At 37.0% G+C, this 20,691-nt stretch overlaps 1 protein-coding gene across 5 annotated transcripts in view; it reads left to right on the top strand.

Annotated features, from left to right (window-relative positions):
* Positions 1–20,108, top strand: part of ZNF385D (zinc finger protein 385D) — a 443,055-nt gene extending 422,947 nt beyond the window's left edge. For all 5 annotated transcript variants that reach the window (XM_026841918.1, XM_026841921.1, XM_026841924.1 and 2 more), the window contains 4 exons: positions 8,808–9,041; positions 11,013–11,191; positions 12,548–12,649; positions 16,820–20,108. In XM_026841918.1, the coding sequence (XP_026697719.1) occupies positions 8,808–9,041; positions 11,013–11,191; positions 12,548–12,649; positions 16,820–17,053 (749 nt within the window). In that variant the 3' untranslated portion in view covers positions 17,054–20,108. The remainder of the gene's footprint in view (positions 1–8,807; positions 9,042–11,012; positions 11,192–12,547; positions 12,650–16,819) is intronic.
* Positions 20,109–20,691: the final 583 nt, after the last annotated feature.

The following is a 20,691-nucleotide window of genomic DNA, read 5'->3' on the forward strand; positions in this document are numbered from 1 at the left end:
CTGTTCTGTTGTCTCATCAATTCCTAGTGAAATTTGTTCCTCCAGAATTTTGGCAGTTGGTATCTCAGGTACTTATGGAAGAGCAGGTGGTTGTAAGAAAGCCATTGCTGGTCAGTCTACAGAACACATCTGGTACAGGCTCTACTTAGAGTGCACTCCAAGACAGATGTCTGGAAGAATATGTGTCTTCTCCCTGCCTTCACTCCAGTGAAAAAAGTTACAGTTACAGCAGATGCTTATACAGCTTCTGACAATTCCTGTATTAGACATAACATTAGTTTATTGCCAAAAACAGTTTTCCTAGCTCAATGCTCTCCAGTAAAGGAAGTAAGCTGCTGTAAAGGGAATAGCTTTAATTATTCCTGGATTCAAGACAGGATAATGCCATGAGGTATTACAGTTATGAGGGCAGTCAGAAGTCAGAGTTCTCAAAAATTCTGAGTTCAATTCCAGTTATTTTAATTTACTTCGAGGTTCTAGGACTATAAATCTGTTTTGAAACTTAAAGTTTAGATGGAGGTTTTAAAGAGGACATTCAACTTGCTTAAAATGAAAAAAAAAAAAAAAAAATCAATTCCCTGCTTAAAATGGAGAGCAATCCTATGCAATCTGCAGTGCAGTTCACTCATTCTTTCCTTGTTCCATTTGATTAATGAAAGCAATGTATTTTCTTTCCTTCTGCCAATGATTAATACTTCTCTGCACTTCTTTGTTTTTGGTGGCAGATTGCTGGGGGAGAGATTCCACCGTAAATTGTTTTTGATATCATGTTTTAAATAAGCTTTGCCAGCCTACTTGTTTTGTGAAAAACACTTCTCCGTCTCCGGTAGCGTATTGCCTGGACTGTGTCTGCTCTGTGTCTCTGTTAAAGAGAAGGGGAGTTTAGAAGAGCTCCTTTTCAAAGCTCACTTCCATCACTACAGCTGATAGTGCAAGGTGAAAGAGAACAGCTTGGCTGCTACTTCCTTTCCCCTGTCTGCAGGGTAGGCATGTGGGGGCAGCAGGAGTAGCAGGCAGAGACTGAACCATGGTTACTTACTGGCCTCCGTAACAGCAGTTTGTTCTTCTAAGTATGTGGCTTGAATAAAAGCCGTAATTGGTGTTTGGGTAGGGAGGTTATATTTTAAAGCTGTTAGTGACACAGACAAAAGTTGCTCCCTGGATCATCCTTGGGGAAGTACTGCCTGCAGTACTGACTAGGTATAATTCATATCACCTAGACCTTGGTGGTGAGTCAGGGCCTATTTTTAAATAGTGTTTTGGACTACTGTCTACACTTGTGATTCACACAGTGCCAAGGATGTTCCCGGACATGGGAATACCACCATCCATTCATTTCCACTGCTGTAGCTGTCTCTGGATGACTTCTGTCCAAAGCTGAATCTCCCAGGTGTCCCTAGGCAGAGTGGAGTTCAATACGAGCCAAAGAGCAACAAACAGTTCATGTGCAGCTGACCTGTTTTGAAGGGTAAGAGAGTTTAATAATAAGGATGGGGAATGCTGTGTAAGTATTGGCTTCCATGCTGCAGAAAGATACCTTCAAGGCAAATTCATTTTACTGTAGTATATCTTACAAAACCTTTTCTTTAGTGGGCTTTTAGCTTTTAAGGAATTGTTTTCAATTTCTTGGTTTTTGCTGGTGGTAAACTCAACTGATGATCAATTTCTGCTCATGCATTGATTAGCTACAAATATACTCTGATTATGTTGGCTTTTACTTAAAAGTTTGGAGATGCATAGTGAAGCATGTGCAGGTATAAAATTGGTGGCAGTTTGCCAGTGATGTCTTTGATGTTGCCAAGCATGGGATGCTTATGTATAGGATAATACAGCTTTCCTTCTATATATGCAATCAAACCACCATGTGCATGTTTTATTCCTTATATTAAAAGCAATGTTTTGCATTGCAGCCTCCAAAATGAAAATGTAACTATTGAAATGAAATCTAACACCCTCCTTTATGTGTAACCTTCAAATCACAGTTGAAATAGAAAATGTGTTATTTTAGCAGGGCTGCTGGGACCATGATCTGCAAAAATCCTCTTTGCACTTGACTGTGAGCTCCACCCTTTAAGCAAACTCTTTGTCCTGGTTTCAAATTGAATTTTTCACTACACAAGTCTCATTAATTAAACAGCAAGAGTAGCTTCAGCCAGCGACCTGTTCTTCCCCCTGCAGCTCCTTGCATGGGGAGCCTTTCACTCATAGCTGGTGAAAGCCGTTTTTCTTCTGCCTGGCTGAGGAGAAATCTATACAATAGGACAGCTCAGTGCCCAAACCTACTCATCACCAAGAATTGCTTAAAATAACTTGAAAAATAAATTATTTCTCCTCATCACCTCCTTTCCTTCCAGTCACATTTTTGTGAGCTACGTTTGCCCAAGAACCCAAAACTCAGATGCAGCGTGACATTTCCCTACCTTCCTCCTTCCCTTTCCACAGGCCTTTTACCCCCAGCTGTTGCTGTTGCTGCCAGCTCTGTTCAATTAACCTCAACAGGAATGCAGTCATCCCTCTGCGGTTAATCCTGTTCAGGATTAATGAACTGTGCTTTAAACCAAGGGAACTGCTAGTAAAAATGAGATATAATTTCATTAGAAAATTGTGTACTGCTAATTAACGAAGAAGGTCATTTTAGGACTTGGCAGAATTGGGTTTAACTGGAGAAAAAAAATCCATAGAGCAAATATGTGAAGTTTGCTACTTTCTCTTCACTCTCACTCTCTCTGTGGACACCCTTTGTCACCAAACGTCCTGTTTTGTGTCTCATTCTCAAGTCACCACCAAAGTATGTCACGGGGAAGCATGGAATAGAGGCAGCAGTAAAATGAAGCCACTTGTTGTGGAGCCACTTGTTTCTTCATCATTTGTTTCTGAGTGATGAACACTGTGTATAATGTGATTTATTTGAGTGTTGAAAAGCAGGCACTGGTCAAAATACTGAGCTCATGGCTTCTCCAGTTACGAACCAAGAAAATTCCTGGTATTTTTGGCTTTCATGCTGGTCCTGGGAAAGTCTGCAGCCCTTCAGGTCCTCTGTAGTGCTTGTTCTGTACATTTGAGCAAAGGCTTGATCAATACCTTAGATACGTTCAGCCTTTCACTTTCTGGATATCAGAAGTAATCACAATGGACATGTAGACAAAGCAAAGTAACAAGGAATTTTGAAGGAGACTGACAAGACAGGGCAGTGACAGGGGAAGGGAGAGAAAATGGGTGAATTCAGAAAAGGCAGCTCATCAAAAATTTTCCAATTCTGTTCCTGTTTGGTCATACACAGCTTTGTTTATTACTTCAGAGCTCTTGGCTCTTTCCTTATAGCATATTAGTTAGTATCCATCCTGTAAAAGATCAGGTAAATATGATTTCCAGTATTTCATGTTGCTTCACTGAAGGGGGTTTTATCATAAAGTAATTAATTACACAGCTGTCATTCAGATATTTTGATCTTTTATACCAAAAAACCTGGGGTGTACAATACTTAACTATCTAAAACATGCTGTTGTAATCAGTTTTTTCTTACAAAAAATTACATGGGTCCTCCTAAGTTCTAAAAATATACTTCTGACTCTCCAAGAAAAAAAGATATCCTTTCTGGGAAAGATATATCTATAAAAAAATAGATTGAATCCAGGTTTTGAATATAAAACTAAGTCTAATGACTGGAATTTTCATATTATACTAAAAGAATTTTCTGTACAATATCTTGTAATGGGCCAAATATCCACCAACCACAAAATACAGAGTTCTGTATTCTGCACATATAGAGAAGTCGATACATTTGAGTTAACGTTCCTCAAAATGTTTTGTTTAAGTGCGAGAGCCAGCCAATGTGCTAGCACACATGCTTATGTTTTAGCATGTGAGAACAGAAAGTCAGCCAAGCATGAGAAAAAGTCACAGTTATTTTTGGGATGGTACTTTGTTTTTTATATACTCCACTGTTATATTTATAGATTCAAAAGAAATTATGTCTTATCTTCAAATGTAATTACCACAGAGGACACAGAACATAGGATTTTCAAAGCAGCCCAAGGAAACTGAGGACGCGGTTCTTAGTAGACAGGAAAATAATAAGCCAAGACTCTCTTGAGCATGCCAGTATCAAGCACCCATACATGATCATTTTGTTCCTTGATGCATGTTTGCTATAAAGTGAGCCAGCTGACAATATTTTTTGCAATACTAAGAGGTTTTACAGTATAGTGAAATATTTCATATCAAGATCTGTTTGTCATGAGAAAGAATGTGCTTTCTAGTTTGGCAGGGGGGTGCTGTTTGTTGTTTTGATTTTTTTTTTCCCTGGACAGTGTTATGGGCCACATGCTCAATCCTTTTATGTCAAAGGCAAAGTTTGATTTAAATGAGACCAGAATGCTTGGGTATGTGCTAAATCAGATATTTTTAAATGCATGCCACTTGAGATTGCAGAAGAAAAAACGTGCTCATAAATAGTTGTGATTTGTTTGAAGTCAGAGCACTTTTCTCTCTGTGGGTCTATTTATAGTTTTAGGATAAGAAATTCTTCTGCTTAGTAGCAGGAACTGATGAGTGAGACTTTTACATACTCAGAAGAAAAACCTGAGTTGTAATTTTCTGTCTCTTCAGCCTAAAGGAAATTCATGAGTATTGAAGCTGGGATATAAAATTAATCCTGCTTACTTAGGAAGACCTTAATCACACACTTGCAGTTTCCGCTTGAACTATGGTATCTGTAGAACCCAAAGTCAGTTATCACAGAATATTTTTCATCTGGCTTTGTCTTCTTGTTAGAATAAATATTTAATTTTGCCAGCGACAAAGATTAGATTTTAATGCAATTTTTTTATATTTCTAATTTTTATTCTGTTGCTCTATTAAGACCAGGAACACAAATGGATTGTTGTGAATCCTGAATTGTTTGCTTTTTTTTCTGCTAGAGTCCAGTTCCATACAATATTAGCAATCAGCCTTTTTGCCAAAGCCAAGCAGTGACAGTTGCAATAATGAATATTTGCTGCAGGCCACTGGTATGAAAATAGCACAGTGCTGCAAGCCTGCGTCACTAGAAACAAATCTTCCAGTTGACTGTGACTGAGTTTCTAGCTCAATTTTAGATAGATCATTTATTATTGAAAGAGTTCTTAAAGCACTGTCATAATATAAAGTTAAGAAATGCTGATTCAGTCTTCAAGGCATCAGTTCAAATGCCTTCCTATTTCTTTTTGGTGGGGTATTTTTATTAATCCCTTTATACCTTTAATGCTGTACCGTGTATTTAGGGCACTGAGCTGTGTACAGGCAGCAACACTGTAATATATTCAGAGGCACATACTGGTTAGGTTAGAAGTTCTGGTGAGAAGAGGATTTGAATTCCCTCTTTGTAAGCTTACTTGACAGCTTTTAGAATGTTTTCTCCTTAATTCCCACAGATAATTCTAAACTTTAGATGAGGAGGAACAGCTTTACATCTTTAAATGTGTTGAATTTGTGTGGTTTTCTTGTATATGTTTTGATGTCATTAATGCGTTTGCATTAGTGGAATATACAAAGTATTATTATAGGGCACCTTTTGAAAGTGCAGAGTATGTGCACTGAACTTTGATATTTTTTTAATTGGAAGAATATGTTGGTGAGATTTACCATCTTTAGTTTAATTTTTATATACAATGCTACTTTCACGCATTAATATTAAATACCCTCAAAAGGACTAATGTAATTGTATTTTCTTTTCACTTTAAAATAATTACATAGTGAAATATTAGATCAACATATATAGAGGAGGTCAGATACCTGAAGCAGAACAAAATCTGCAGTTATTTAAGCTTTTATTTTTTATCCATTGCCTATGGAAAATAAAGAAATATTTTCTTTATCCTTTGGACAATAAAGAAATATCCTTTGGAAAATAAATAAATTATGATCTATATTTTGCTTCGGGCAAAATACTGACCCTTGCACTGCAAAGCTGGTAATGGTGATTGATGCACATATCTAATTTCCTGCAAGATTAGAATAAGCACCAACCTTGTCATCAATCCTGAGAGATTGTTAATGTCTTCTTTTTCCTTCCCTCTCCCTGGTGCCATCTGCCCTCTGCCTTCCTTTTCACCAGGAAAGTACATTGGCTAGACGTACTACTGTACAGTAAGTAGTACCAGGATGGAGAAACTGAAGGTTTAAAAGCAGTGTTATGTACTGCTGGGAGTGCGCTTTTGAGGAAAATAATTTCACTACAGCAACTTTCAACTGAAGGGAAGAAACATTGACATGAATTCTCTACGATAGGAAAGCAGTGACTAGTTAAATGTATCATTTTGTGGACAGATGTACAAAAGCTTCATTTATGCATCAGTTGCCCAACAGAAAGCTTAAAAAAAGTATTTTTTTCTTTTGATACATTATTTTTGGTCTGTAAAAAATTAAAAATAAGAACAGACTGTTCAGCGAGGTAATACCATTCCTTCTGGACAAGTATTTGACATCCACAGTACATTCAGGATATAACCACCTCCAGACTCACTCTCAGAAAAAAGAAATACTTTGATTAGACCTTGAGTGGGACATTATTTTTGCTGTATGCTTAATGCCTGGCAATATGTAGAATATTCACAAGATGAACTCTGCTTTCATGGTTTTATGAATAATAATTCTAAAAACACTCTGAGAGAATATGGAGAAATGTTACAAAATACACAATCCATAGAAATTAATAGGGCTTGAAGAGTCCTATTCCCCCTGACTGAAAGGGGATCATACCTGGGTTGCTCCTGCAGATACTTGTTCGGCCAGTTCTAAGTCCTCCAGGAGGCAATATTTCTGGATCTCTGTAGGTAGGCTATTCTCAGGCTTTACAAGCTTTGATATTAGAAAGAATTTCCTGATGTCTAATCTAAATTTCTCTTGATGTAATCCAATAGTCCTTGTCCTATTAAGAGGGATCAGGGAGATGAGTTTATTCTCGTATTTTTAGCTACCTTCTACAGATACGAAAAAAGTTGTCAGTGTTTAAGCTTCATCATCCATGTTTTCTAAACCTCTGATTTGTTTTGACTTCCTCCCTCACGACCCCTGTCTTGTTTGTTTGTATTGCTGCTGGAGTAACAACAAAGCAAGTAATTGTTAATTTTTTAAGACTGGACACAGGGCCTCCAGTGCTGATTAGAGGAGGAAAAATTCCTTCATAAATCTTTCACTTTGCTCTTTCCATGTGGTGTGGACCTATTCCATAACACGATGATGAGACATCTGTGTTCATCTTGCTATCTTCTACTGCAAGCTTTTTCTGAAAACCAAGCAAACAAAACAACCCAGAATCAACCAAACAAATAAACATCCCCAAAAAGCAGTACTGGAGCTGTTCTTCATCGTGTTTTAATAGATCAGATTAATCCCACTGAGTGTGAATTCCTGCAATTGTCTTTACTGAAAAAGCATCTAATTTTCTAGACTGTCTCTCCAACATATTAAAATTATTTTGAATCATGTCTCTCAGTGTGTTTGCACTTGTTTCCAGTTTGCTATCATCTGCTATGTTGTTAGGCATGTTCTTCATTAATTAAGTTGTCGAACAGTATTAGTCTGAAACACACCTCTGCGGCATCAGTTAGTTGTCTCCCCCCTGCATCACAGCACATACTAAGGTCTGTAAGTGAAAATTGCTATTTTGCCTGTTCTAATAGATGGAAACGAATAAAGCGTAGTACATGAAGAACACCACTAACACCAAGGGATGTATGAAAATAAAATGAACTGTCTAAATTGCAAAGTACTCAATTCTAGGGATATCTCAGTAAAGTAACTAAGATTTCTTATGGGGAAAGCTGCTACTCAGTAGGCTTAATATGACAAAATACAACACTGCAAAAGCAGAACAGCTCCTGTTCCTTCTGTCTTTCTCCTGTCCCTTGCCGTCTCCTCCACTGGCTCAGTGCTCGATATTACTGTCCTCTACCCTGTTAAGTACTTAACTACCAAATGATACTGCCATATCCAAATGTCATGTATATATTATTCAAACCACAGTATCATGGCATACTTTCTCTCTCTTGGAGTTGAAAACTACAGAAAAAGCACAAGTTCTTAGATGCAAGCACTAGGTTTCCAAATAAATTTAGGTATATAGCATACTGACTGTTTTTTCAAACATACCGCTGATACACAGCACAGAAATCTTGTTAGTGTCTGTGTAGGTCTCAGATATAGGATGTTGTATATTTAGTTACTATTATTAGTATGTATTGTTAGTGTGGAATAATGGATAATAACAATGCATTGATAAATGTATACTGTGTATTAATAATTACCTTCATTTATTTTATCAGATATCAAGAACATACAATTATTTTCATTTTAGTTTTATTAGTACAGAATGTTAAAACTTTGGCTTGGCTACTCAATTAGAGTAAGTGTTATGTTGTACTATGGCACTTTATGCATCTGAAGTGCTGCATATAAACCTTAACAGCCTATTGTACTGGTAATTTACACAACCTCTTTTAGTGGATTATCTTTCAGTTGTACAATTGTACAGTACAGTCCTAATGACCTAATGACCTGTCTTTTCAGTTTATGAAATTCTGCATTTATTGGGTGTTAACAGAATGCAGGAGACAGAATACATGGCATTTCCATACATGGCAATACTGTATTTTGGAACCACACAAAATACAAACAATAAGGTCAGATTTAGTTCATTACCATTAGTCAAACCATCATCAGCACTATCAGGCTCTCTGTACGGTTACAGCATTAGGCTGCCAACAAGCAAATGCCAAAGATCACAACCTCTTTTTTTGTTTCCTTCCATCTCCTCTCTTTGCCCGCAGATGTTACCACAGGGACACCAGCAATATCAACGACGACAACCGTGGAAATCCGGAAGAGCAGTGTTATGACAACTGAGATCACCTCTAAAGTGGAGAAAATCCCCACAACAGCCACTAGCAGCACCACATGCCCTTCTGTTGAGACTGAGGAAGAAAAGGCAAAAAGACTGCTGTACTGTTCACTATGCAAAGTCGCTGTCAACTCTGCCTCGCAGCTGGAGGCGCACAACAGTGGTGAGATGGAGCAGTGCTTGCTTTCTTCCTTTTTTTCCTTCTGTCTCAAGAGCTCCGCAATTATCTTCCCCTGAATAGATTAGATCTCTTGCAGCAGGGGACAAAGAGGTGGCAGAAAAGTGGCAATTACATGGAATTCATTAGGTATTAAAGAATAAAAATGACAGGCAAAAAGGCTTTCATAACAGGGGAAGAAAGAAATTTTATTGCATGCAAGTTGCCCATTTTCTTACATTTTATCTTTTGCAGCCTCCAAACCTTACAGAGCTAAATGACAGCTCATGCTTCATTACCTTTGGTGTTCAGAGTTTGCATAGTTTTGTTTGTGTCAGCTAGCAAACTGAGTATGAATGCCATTAGTTTTGTTTGAAATCTAACAAATTAAGGCTGAAAGAGGGAGCGTCAGTCAGAGTTCAATGATGAGAGTTAGAATTCTTAGCTCCATATTGTCTGTTAATAACTTGTTAAAATTATGGATATTTTCCCTTTGTTTTCATCAACTGATAGCAACTGCTGCATGAGAGTTGAATGGGTAATTGCTTACCTCCATCTTTCTTAATTTTTAAACCTTTTCTTGTTATTACAGCTAGTAGCATCAATAAGTTCCAGTAGTAGAGAGCCATCATTCCCAGTCACTACTTTAAGCATCTTATTGATTGGAGGTGTGTTAAGTGGGGTTAAAATATCTTCAGATTTAATGTGGTGGCAATGGCCACCTATAAATATCCTACAGAAAACCTCTTGATTTTGGATGTCAACAGTTACCTGCCAGCAGGATAAACAGAGTTGAGACAGACAGAGAACCTTAAGTTTGAAACATGAAGACAGTGACGTTATACCTGCAGCAAAATGATCAATGGTTTTATGATGTAATTAAAACAAACAAACAAACAAACAAAACCCCAAAAACCTCTGGCATGTCTATAGAATCCACTTACATGAAAAAGGAAATGATAATTTGTTGGTATTCGTGAGAAACAAAGCCTAATCAGTTTTGAATGCTGTGTTTGCTGTATGCAAGATATTCAACCGGTGAAAATCTGACTTCATAAAGCTGTACCCATTTAACCTATTTAACTTCATATGAGGGTTAGACTCTAAATATTTTTCTGATAAAGATGAAAGCCAAAACATTATTCTGAATATTTAAACACAACCCTCCAGGTTTTTGCTGTCTCTGCTGATAAAATGTGTGTGCTCACACACATTCATGCCTGTATAAGTGTACATGTGGATGCATATAGCAATTATCAGTGGAAATCTAGTTCCATACACGGTAGTAGTCCATTATCATCACAGACTACCTGTGTGGAAGTCAACAGTGTGTCAAATCGTTTAGTGTGAATAAAAGTAAAGCAACAGGACACTGTTGTTTTCTCTCCAATCTTTATTTTAATAAAAAAATGCAAGCACATTTTTCTCACATGTATGTTTCTCACACATTCTGGTTTCTGTCCAGGCCCTTAAGGATCCATAGGTTGCTGCCAGGAATTACTCCCCCTTTTTGATTTGGAGACTAATTACTTAATTACAGATTTAAGCGTAAGCTACCTAATACATATTGCTGATCAATCCATTCAGGAGGACTACAGATCAAAGCCAACTACATCTTAATAGCTAAATTACTCTTCCTTCGCAACTACAATTCAGGTCTTATTAGCAGCAGGAGTTAATGAGAAAAGTCACACCCATTTAACTTCACATCAGGACACCTGATTGTGCCACTACTTACTGGTGGGGCTGTTTTGTTCTAGTGTATTACCTACAGATAGGTAATTTAATAATTAAATATCAGATGTGAAATACTGTTATATTGGTATGAATCTGATACAGATAAACATGGGCATATTCCAAGGATAGCACATGGCACCAAGCTGAGGTTCATATGATTTTCTTCTAAAAAGAAAATAAAACAATGAATGCAACCAGATTGCCAAAGTTGTTTCTGTTTCCCATTTCTGATGTCTCCAGGGACTAAGCACAAAACTATGCTGGAAGCTCGGAATGGAAGTGGAACCATAAAAGCCTTTCCCCGGGCAGGCGTAAAAGGCAAAGGACCTGTGAATAAAGGAAACACAGGCCTTCAGAACAAAACATTTCACTGTGAAATATGTGATGTGCACGTAAACTCTGAGACACAACTGAAACAGGTACTCAGCTAGATTTCAGAGTGTGAATCCTTGGTTATTCTTTGTTTTCATGGTGATAAAGTACCAACACAATCAGCATGTGTCAGTCTACAGTTTGCATCCAAATGGAACTTATAGATTTTGCCCTTTGTACTTGGCTGTCATGCTGTATGTTTTGTTTTGGATATAATTTTCCCTTGCACAGAATATGTTTTCTCAAAAGCTCTTGCTTATATATATTTTTCAAAGAATTATAGAAGCTGTAAGCTGCAACATGTTACAACTGTCTTTAGATGACTATAATTGTCATTAGCTAATAAACCCTGACATTTTATGTACTGCATATTTGCCTTGACAAAGATGTTGGAGGTGGGTGCAGTCAGTACTTTCACAGAACATTGAATAATCTGCTTAGAAATGTGGGATGGAGAGGATTTGTAATATATTTTTATCAGTGTTATTCTGTAACTGAGAAGCATGACCTCTAAATTGCAATTACACTAAGTTATGTTCAGTCATTCTTCAAATGAACAAAGCCTTTGTTCTGAAAAACACTTAGTTTAATTCCATATGCCTTTTGGAATTAAATACTTGTTAAGGAACTTTACAAGAATGAAGATAAATTCAGTAATGGACAATAGCAATACTTGTCTTCTGCTTTCAGGAAAAAACAAAAAAAAAAGTCCAGTCCTTTGTCTTTTTTTGAGTTCTCTCTCTTGAAAATTAAAATCAAAGTAAAAATATAGTTCTGAAAAGTTCCTTACATCTAATACTGCAATAAAGTCTGTGTAGAAGGATTCTTGTAAAATCTCATAGATTTAATGAAGATAATGGATTTTTTTAATTTTTTTTTTTCCCACTGTCACTTAGTTTGATATGTAACTATCTTTAAGCTGAAATCTTCAAAGTATCTCCAGGCTTTTTAGGGATTTAAACAATTTTGTGACTTTTTTTTTTTTTTCTTTCCCCAAATAGGGGATGCTCTACTATCTAATATTCTTTCAAAACTTTCTATCAGCAGTAGATTGAATTTGATGGGTGCTTTATATTGATAGGAATTTTTCAAAGGCTTCTGTCTTTGACCTGATGCAGGTCTGCTGAAGTTAACAAAGGTGATAAAATCATTGACTACAGTGGAAGCAGAGTTGAACTGAGCACTGCTAAAAGTCAGTGTCCCAATGCATGATGCACAAAGGATCATTCAGATTGGAACAAATCCTATTGCCATTTGTTGTTAATTTAGTCAAAGTAATGCTGTTGTGAAGAGCAGTAGCCTTTAATATCGGAGCACCCTTGTGTAAAGTAGAACCTGAAATGATCTAGTAAGGAACTATCACTCTTCTTTTTTTTTTTTCCTACCCAAATGTATTTTAACAGCACATAAGCAGTAGAAGGCACAAAGACAGAGCTGCTGGGAAGCCACCTAAACCTAAATACAGCCCTTACAACAAACTCCAGAAGGGAACACATCCTCTAGGGGTAAGCCAATCACCTTTATGCTTTACTTTCATTTTAACCCTGCTAAGTGGTGTTTAAGAAAAAGTGGAAAAAAAATTAAAATGAGAGGAATAGTGTAAACAATGGGACTATACAAGTTTCCAAATGGGCCCATGGAAGCCCACAAGGTACTTTTTATATACTCTGATAGGTTTTGACTACAACCTGTGGGTCCTCATTTTTGTAGCTACTCTGAATAACCTCAGAAAAGAAGCTTGTTTCAAGAGTCATTAGAGAGCAAGAACCTAAAGAAAATTCCAGGTCTCAGACAGGATTTTTCCAGTTTTCACCAAGAACAATAGTGATGAAATGACTAAATAAAACTTCATAAACCATAAAACCTTTATTCTATTCTTATTTAGAAATTTATTCAGATAACAATTGAAACAATTAAAAAAAATCCATCTCTCATTTCATTCCACTCAGTTTCAGGATGGTCTGGTTACATTTTCTACTGCCAGGCTAAACTATCTGAAACACAGTACTTAGTAGCTTCATAAGCTCAGAAAAAGGTTTACTTTTTAATAAAAATACTTTTTAATAAAAATCCCTCTAGGATCTTGCCATTAGTTAAGAAACTGCTTATATTGTGGATGGGATAGTGAAACATCTGATATTTATCTCCATCCATCAGTTAAACTGCATGATTGTTTTATGTGCTGTGGTGTTTTGTGAGGGTTTTGGCAGAGGGAGGATGTTGATTCATTGACCTCATAGAGATTCACCCCTTACGCCTTGACCATCTTCTCTAATGCAGGCAGAATATGGAGCTTTTTTCTGTGAAAACCCAGTTCTCTTTAAGTTGAGTTAAAGCTCTTTTCCTGGCAACAGAAAGCATGTCCTTCTTGGGGCAGCCCTCATGAGTGCTATATTCATGCATGATTCAGCTGGGTAGGAGTTTCATGGATGTTGTAGCATAATGCAGTGCACTATTCTGGTAGATCCACTAGTAGGGAAATAGCCCCATAGGGGTTTTCAGTAATCCACCAGGAAGACCAAGGCCTCCAATACGTATAAGCTATACTGAAAGGAATAGAAAATATGTAATGAGGTAAGAAGCGTATGGAATCACTAAAGCCTTTCTGACAGGATTATTATTACTTTAGGAAATTTGTTGTTTCCCAAGGGATGAAAATAACTATTACATTACTGTTGCTGTTGTGCACAGTTCTCTATTTCCCAATTTATGTAATGGTGATTTCTGAGAACTCTAGCCAAAGATTAAGGCCATTTGGTTGCTGCATAGACAAATAAAGGCAATGTGTCCTTTTCCTGCTCCCTCACTCCCAATTGCTTGCAGTATAAAGTCAAGCCAGAGGTGAGCAAAGAGGCAAAGGGGATTTAATAAGGAGAGAATGAGTCAGCAATAAATTAACAGATATGTGTACTACAATGGAGGCTGTGCTGAGAAAGGATGAGAGCAGTTCCCCATTTAATCTTTTTGGGTTTGAATAGAAAAAATACCAAAATTGCCATCACTTGAAATGCAGAATGGCACAGCAACAAGCCAAAGATGTGCTAATTTTACTTTGAATGTGAATGGTTTTTATGAGCTCTAGACTTTTTCTTTAATCCTCATTAATTTTTCAAGCCATTTACTGTCCCTTAGTTTACTTTATTGGAAATGAAACAACTAATGGCTAGCTTACTCTTAATGTTGACCTGTGTGTCAATTAGTACTTGCAGAGAGGTTTGAAATGAAGGTGCAAGATACTGTATATGCTAAATACTACTAGTTTTGAAGCTATCTTGAAATCAGAACCATGTTGATAAATTAACTGAAAAACTGACTTCATTAGAAATTCCTGATTCCTCCAAGAATGACAAGACAGTCCTAGCCTTTTAATATAAACAGTCTCATAAGACTTGATCTTTATGGCAAAAAATATACAAGCATCACCATATTTTTTTTTCTACAGAAGTTAAAAAAAGGACTTACTACATTTTCATGGCTTTTCTAGACCAAAAACTCTCCAAGTTTTCAATATCATATGTGTGGCTTTGTTTAGTCTAGTTTTGCGTGCTTCAGAGAAAGAAGCTTTATGAATTCCCACAGTACTATTTCAGAGTTTAAGAAATCTTGCACTGTTGGGTCTTACTTAATATTTCTTTAAGCCACAGATGTCCAGCCTCAATAAAATACTATACTGGAGAGAAAGAGGTTATCAGTTGTTTGATAGTCCAAACTTTCTGCAACAAAATAGCTCTTATGAAAAGCATCCTTCACTGAGAATTCTAGACCACAATCAGAACCCTGGTTTTGGCTGGAGGTTTTTTGTACTTTGTACTCAGGATTTATTTTTTTTTTTTTTTTTTTAGAGACTTATTTTCCTTGTTTGTTCTAAACAAGGCTGAAAAAAAGAAGGATTTACTAAAAAATGTAAGGAAGGAGGAAAGCGTCAAATGCTCAGGAAGGGAAGAAAGCCTGGATCGGTGGGTGTAACACTGATCAAGGAAAAGATCAGATCATAGGCACCATGAGGAATTTTGTGTCTAGCATCTGTTATGTCCTCCATTAAGAGAATTACAGAATCTGGTCCCTCTGAGTATCTCTCCCAGAGCTTTAAAGGACCTTAAGGCCAGCAGTGTTGCCACTGGGTATTAGGATAAGCAAATATCCTGTGTCCAGCTGGTTGGTAAAGAACCAGCAGATTTTTTGGAATATGGTGGTAGTGTAACTATGAAACTCGCTAGTGGTTCATGCCAGAGTACTCTTGTCCTTACCTTCTGACTATTCACTCACCAAGCTACTGTTGAATTGAAAATATCAGACTGATATACTGCAAGTTAGTTACTTGAAAGCCCTTTTCAATTCAAGGATTAGAAATTGTGTTTCCCTGTGAGTGAGAAATGTCCGTACATGGAGATGTACCACAGCATGGTACATATATTCATATTCTGTATATTAAGTACCACATATTCAGGTTTATGTTCTTTGCAAAGATCCTCAGGTCATGCCAGGATAGAGACCCACCAAAAGTCCATCAGAGCCAATAGGAACTTTTCTTTGTCAGTGGATGAGGTTTCTATTCTTATCTCAGAGTTATAAAACCAGAACAACAGTATTCAGGCTTCTGGAATCTCATTAGAAATTGATATCCCACTGAAATCTGCAGAAATCTATATAGACTACTCTGATGTTCATTTGTATGCATACCAAATGTACATTCTCTTAAATAATAATGGACCTCTGTGAGTAGAGGTTACTTACTCTGTGAGTAGAGTAAGAAAAATAACTTTCAATCAGTCTGGGAAAATCTTCAGGTTTTTGGTTTTGGTTTTGTTTTATTTTTCATTTTGGAAACTCTAAATGAGGAGTTTTCTAAATTGTGTTTGGTAGTGCACAAGACTCATGATTTAAACATTTTTAAAGCAGAAGCCTAAGTGACAGTAACAAAAATACCATGGTTTGGCACCGTACTAAGTGATATAGGTAACATTTTTTTCATGATGACAACATTATAAAATATCTGCTAGTTTTTCACAGTCCTTGTAAGAATGAACAGTGTTGTAGCGAAAATTTGAAGACACAGAAAAATGACATAGGGCAACACCCATAGAAGTCATCATCTATCTGAATACATGAAACATAGGAAATTTTCATAACTGGTGCAAGATAAGGTTTGTTTATTTGCTCGTTCTTAGAGTCAGCATCTCATTAAAAAAAAGGCTATCTGAAGATCTTAATTTGAAGTAGAACTTGCATCCTAATGATTAAAAAAAAAGTACCTTCTTAGTTAAACTGGAGAACAGGATATGCTTTCATTCTGCTCTGGTCTCTATCATAAAGCTGTCTAGGTGGAGGTCTTTTAATTGATGGCGAATTCTTCCTTATTTAATTCTTGCAGGGTACATGCAGCTTTAGTTTGGTGCAGATTGCCCAGCCCAGTTTTGGGTTTGCTTTGATTTCTAATCTCATATTAAATTATAAATCTGAGTAATAAGGCTTTGTCCACAACCAAATCCTGCTCACCCTCGTCCAATGTGTGAGATCATTTCTCCTGTCACAAGCCTGCAGCTCAGAGTCAGTAGCCACTACGAGGACACTCTTGCTTGATTTTACACTTATAATGTTAAGTCAAGCTCCCTGTTGTGTAGCTAATATGAACAAATGATATCTCTCTGTTTGTTTGTTTTCTCTCTTCTCCACAGGTAAAATTAGTATTTTCAAAGGAACCTTCAAAGCCGATGGCTCCTCGAATCTTACCAAATCCACTAGCAGCTGCAGCAGCAGCTGCTGCTGTGGCTGTGAATTCCCCCTTCAGTCTTCGCACAGCCCCAGCAGCCACCCTTTTCCAGACTTCAGCACTTCCTCCAGCACTCCTACGACCAGCTCCAGGGCCTATACGGACCACCCATACTCCCGTGCTGTTTGCTCCTTACTGAACTCCAAACAGGAATTAATTGTACTGCAATAATTTTTCAAATCAAATCAAAACAAAACAAAAAAAAAATCAAGAACATTGAACTATGCAGTGTTTATTTATAGTTTAAAGTATATATGAAGAGCCAGGACTTTTGATAGAGAACTGAACAAATTCTAAAAGGGGGAATGGGCAGTATTTTCTCCAGATGAGAACATTCCTCTTGAGTATTGATCGTTTTAGAACTGATTTCCAGCATTGACTTGTAGTGACATATAAAACTTATGAAGCCTTTTGACTGTGCTTTTTGGCACATATTTCCCTGCAATGTCTTTCCTGCTTTATGAAACAACTTACAAATTTGTCTAAAGGGCATTAACTGGTTCCAATGTACATAAAATACTTTATTCTGTAGATTAAAGAAGGAAAAAAAAAAAAAAAAGAAACACTGTGAATAGTAGTACCCTTAACAATCCTCCTGCCAACTCAGCAGTTACTGGGTATTTATCTGAACAAAAGTAGATACAATAGATGTCTTGTAAAACAGTAGTATTGTGTCTCTATCTATGCCACTAGGTTTCTAACTGAGTTGCAAAAGAAATAATGAACAAATTATGTCACTTTGGTAAGTAGTCAAAAATGATGACAATAATGTGGAGCTGTTCCTGGTGAGCAAAAATTGTTTTCCTCACCCATAGAAGAATGAGCCTGAATATAATCTATGATTAGGGCAAAGTAAATAATAAGAAGTTTTAGTGGGGGGAAAAAATTCCAGATGCTGTACACAGAATATGTCAAACATTTATTTAACGTGTGTGCAGTGTGTGTATATTGAAAAGGTGTAATACATACAGGGTAGATCAATGTCTAAGGCATGCCAGTGGACAGCAAAAAATACACTCTTGTCATGAAAAAGGTCTGACACCTTAGTGTTGAGCAGAGGGAAGACACAAATGGGTTACACATAGTCATAATTAGCAAATGAAAACAGGCAGAAATCCTGGCCTCATTTAAGTCAGAAGTTCCTCCTGACTGCAGTGTAGCCAGAATTTCATTCCAAAAATGGCACATATTCCTTTTATATCACACCAGTGGGAGTGTCTGTAGATACAGGTAACATCTTTTGCAATAGGCTTAGTCTTAGAGACAGATTTATTCTCTTGTTTTATTTCCTACTGATGTGATATAAAATATCTTAATATACCTATAAAATGTAAACAGCAACACATGAGATACATATTACGAGATAACTGCACATCATGGGTTTGGAACAAATACAACCTTTAGGATCTGAAGGGACCCTTGAATTCTGTGGCTGACCTTTATATATGGACAGCTTAAAGCCTTATATATTTACTGTGAGGCTTAAAGGGGTTGACTGTGTCCCTTTAAAGTAAGATTTATCAGGGGTATATATAGATATATTGTATATATGTTAGAGTAAGAAAAATAACTTATAAACAGAAAATCTACTATATAAAGTAATTATATAACCATTGAGTTTCACATGTGGGTCATTAAGTGGTAAGTAACAAACAGCAGAGAAAAAATAGACTTCTTGAATCTTATTCTTGCTGCCTGCTTTTTCCCATAGGGAGCCGAAAAGTATGTATTAATATTATGGAGTGCGCTGCTGAGTCACATGCGACCACTCTGATGTGTAGCTAAGTGAAACGCCTACCATACATTTAGGAGGAATAAAATTTAAAAACATAATTTAAGTTTAGATGGAGAAATGATTTGAAAGTTTTTATTAAAAGGTAGTAATGCAAAATATTGACCATGTGGTTGCTGTATAATACTGCCTGTGGTTAATATGGACAATTGGGAGATACAGAGGATGGGAATATACAGCACTTTTGACTTGCAGTTCATCATTGAGCCTTCCATATACATTGGTATTTGCCATTTTTTAAACCTCTCTGCATTTAGATTTTATAAAAAAATTATATAAAAAGAGAGAAAGAAGAGGTTCCATGGATGTCTGTGTCCAAAGAATTCCAAAGAGATGCATTTATTTATCTAGAAGTATTAAAATAAGTTCTATATTATGTATTTGTATTTCATCCAGTTTATTTACAAACGTTTGTGCCTTGAAATGAAATGGGCTTTTGTTTATATTTAATTCATTCCTGTGTAGCCGTGAAAAAGATCCGATAGTGATTTCAGGGCTGGTTACTAGCTGGATTGCTTTGGCCCAATTTTCAAAGCAAGAAGAGTATGATTAAGTTCCCGAAGCCAAGTTTAGGCACCTAAATAACTAGGGGCTGACATTTAAAAGGGCTTCCTACTCTACAGCTCCCAGTAAAGAGGCAGGAAACAGGCCAGCCTTCAAAACCTGCGCCTAACACTCAATTTAGAAAATGTTTCCTTTTATTTGGGTACATAAATATAGTGTAGTAAGGTTCAACTCCTCTTTGCAAAAACTTGGCCTTGGTCTTTTAAGCCTGCTTTCAACCTTTCATCTTTGTGCAGAAATTGTAGTGCCATTGCCAGCTGTGTTCAGATTCCTTCTTGAATAGGGCACTGGTTTTCAAGCTGTGCTCCATGAACCACCTTTTATCTCCAGAGCCTTTTGTAATAGCCTGTGTTAAGTAAGAGCTTGCTAAACGAGCAGAGGAGGACTAGCATTTTGGGAAGGAAGAAGGTCTGGGAAGGCAATCTTTTCCCCATGAAAAAGCACCCAGATGGAAAAAGGGGAGACCCACAAATATCCTGGAGGCTCTTATGCACGGCTTTCTGGTGCATGGACACCTGCTGTACATCCTGCCATGTTGTTGTGGTGCCATCAAAATCAACAGGCTGAGCCTTGCCAAAATGTGTCCTGTGGCATGTATGGAGGCACAGTACTAAGGGCAGAGTTAATACAAGTTTTGCTAGAAATAAAAAGAGTGTCAGTCCAACTACTTACATCAGCTAATTTGCAATGACACCTTCAGTTTTCTTGGACCTCTTTTGTCACAGTGCTCTATGGAACAAGTTTTGTTCACACAAGTCTCTTAAATTTCAGCTGTAAACAACAAACTCAATTCTTTTTATGTCTCTTACTCACTACCTAATAAAGGATAAAGCCTAAATGTTAGAATGTATAGTGGATTTTCTGTGCCTTGCTGTTCCACTCCCTCTTGGTCAGTAGCAAGTCAACGTACACAGGATGTCGGCACAGCAGTTATATATATATGTCAAGGAAAATACTGGCACAGCAACCTGATTGGGCAAGGGGAGCTTCCAGTCAAGGGTATGTCCACAGCAGCTGACAGAGGAGCTGGCAAAGAGAAGACACTTTACACCTACTTGTCAATATATCCAATATGGAGAGTCCTATAAAAGAAAAATGTGTCATCATATTTTATGTTACAGTAACAGCCCAGAGCCAAAAGGAAGCTTAAAGCACCCTTCATTTCATCGAAGACACAGTCACTCACTGGAATAACAGTGTGAAATCAGCCTGCAGGGAAATGGCTGGGTATGAACTTGGAAAAATAATTAAAAAAAAAAAAAAAAAAGGTTCAGGGATGTTTTCTTAAATTCTATACAAAGTGTTAAAGAATTATTATTCTGTTCTGACCTGAAGAGATGGTAATTTTGTGGGAGGGATATATATTTATATTTTTACGCTATCTGCATTTTTCCAACTATCTCTGGCTTCAAACCTTTGTT

Source organism: Athene cunicularia (genome assembly GCF_003259725.1).
Source record: "Athene cunicularia isolate RWA chromosome 2 unlocalized genomic scaffold, athCun1 chr2_part1, whole genome shotgun sequence".
NCBI lineage: Eukaryota > Metazoa > Chordata > Aves > Strigiformes > Strigidae > Athene > Athene cunicularia.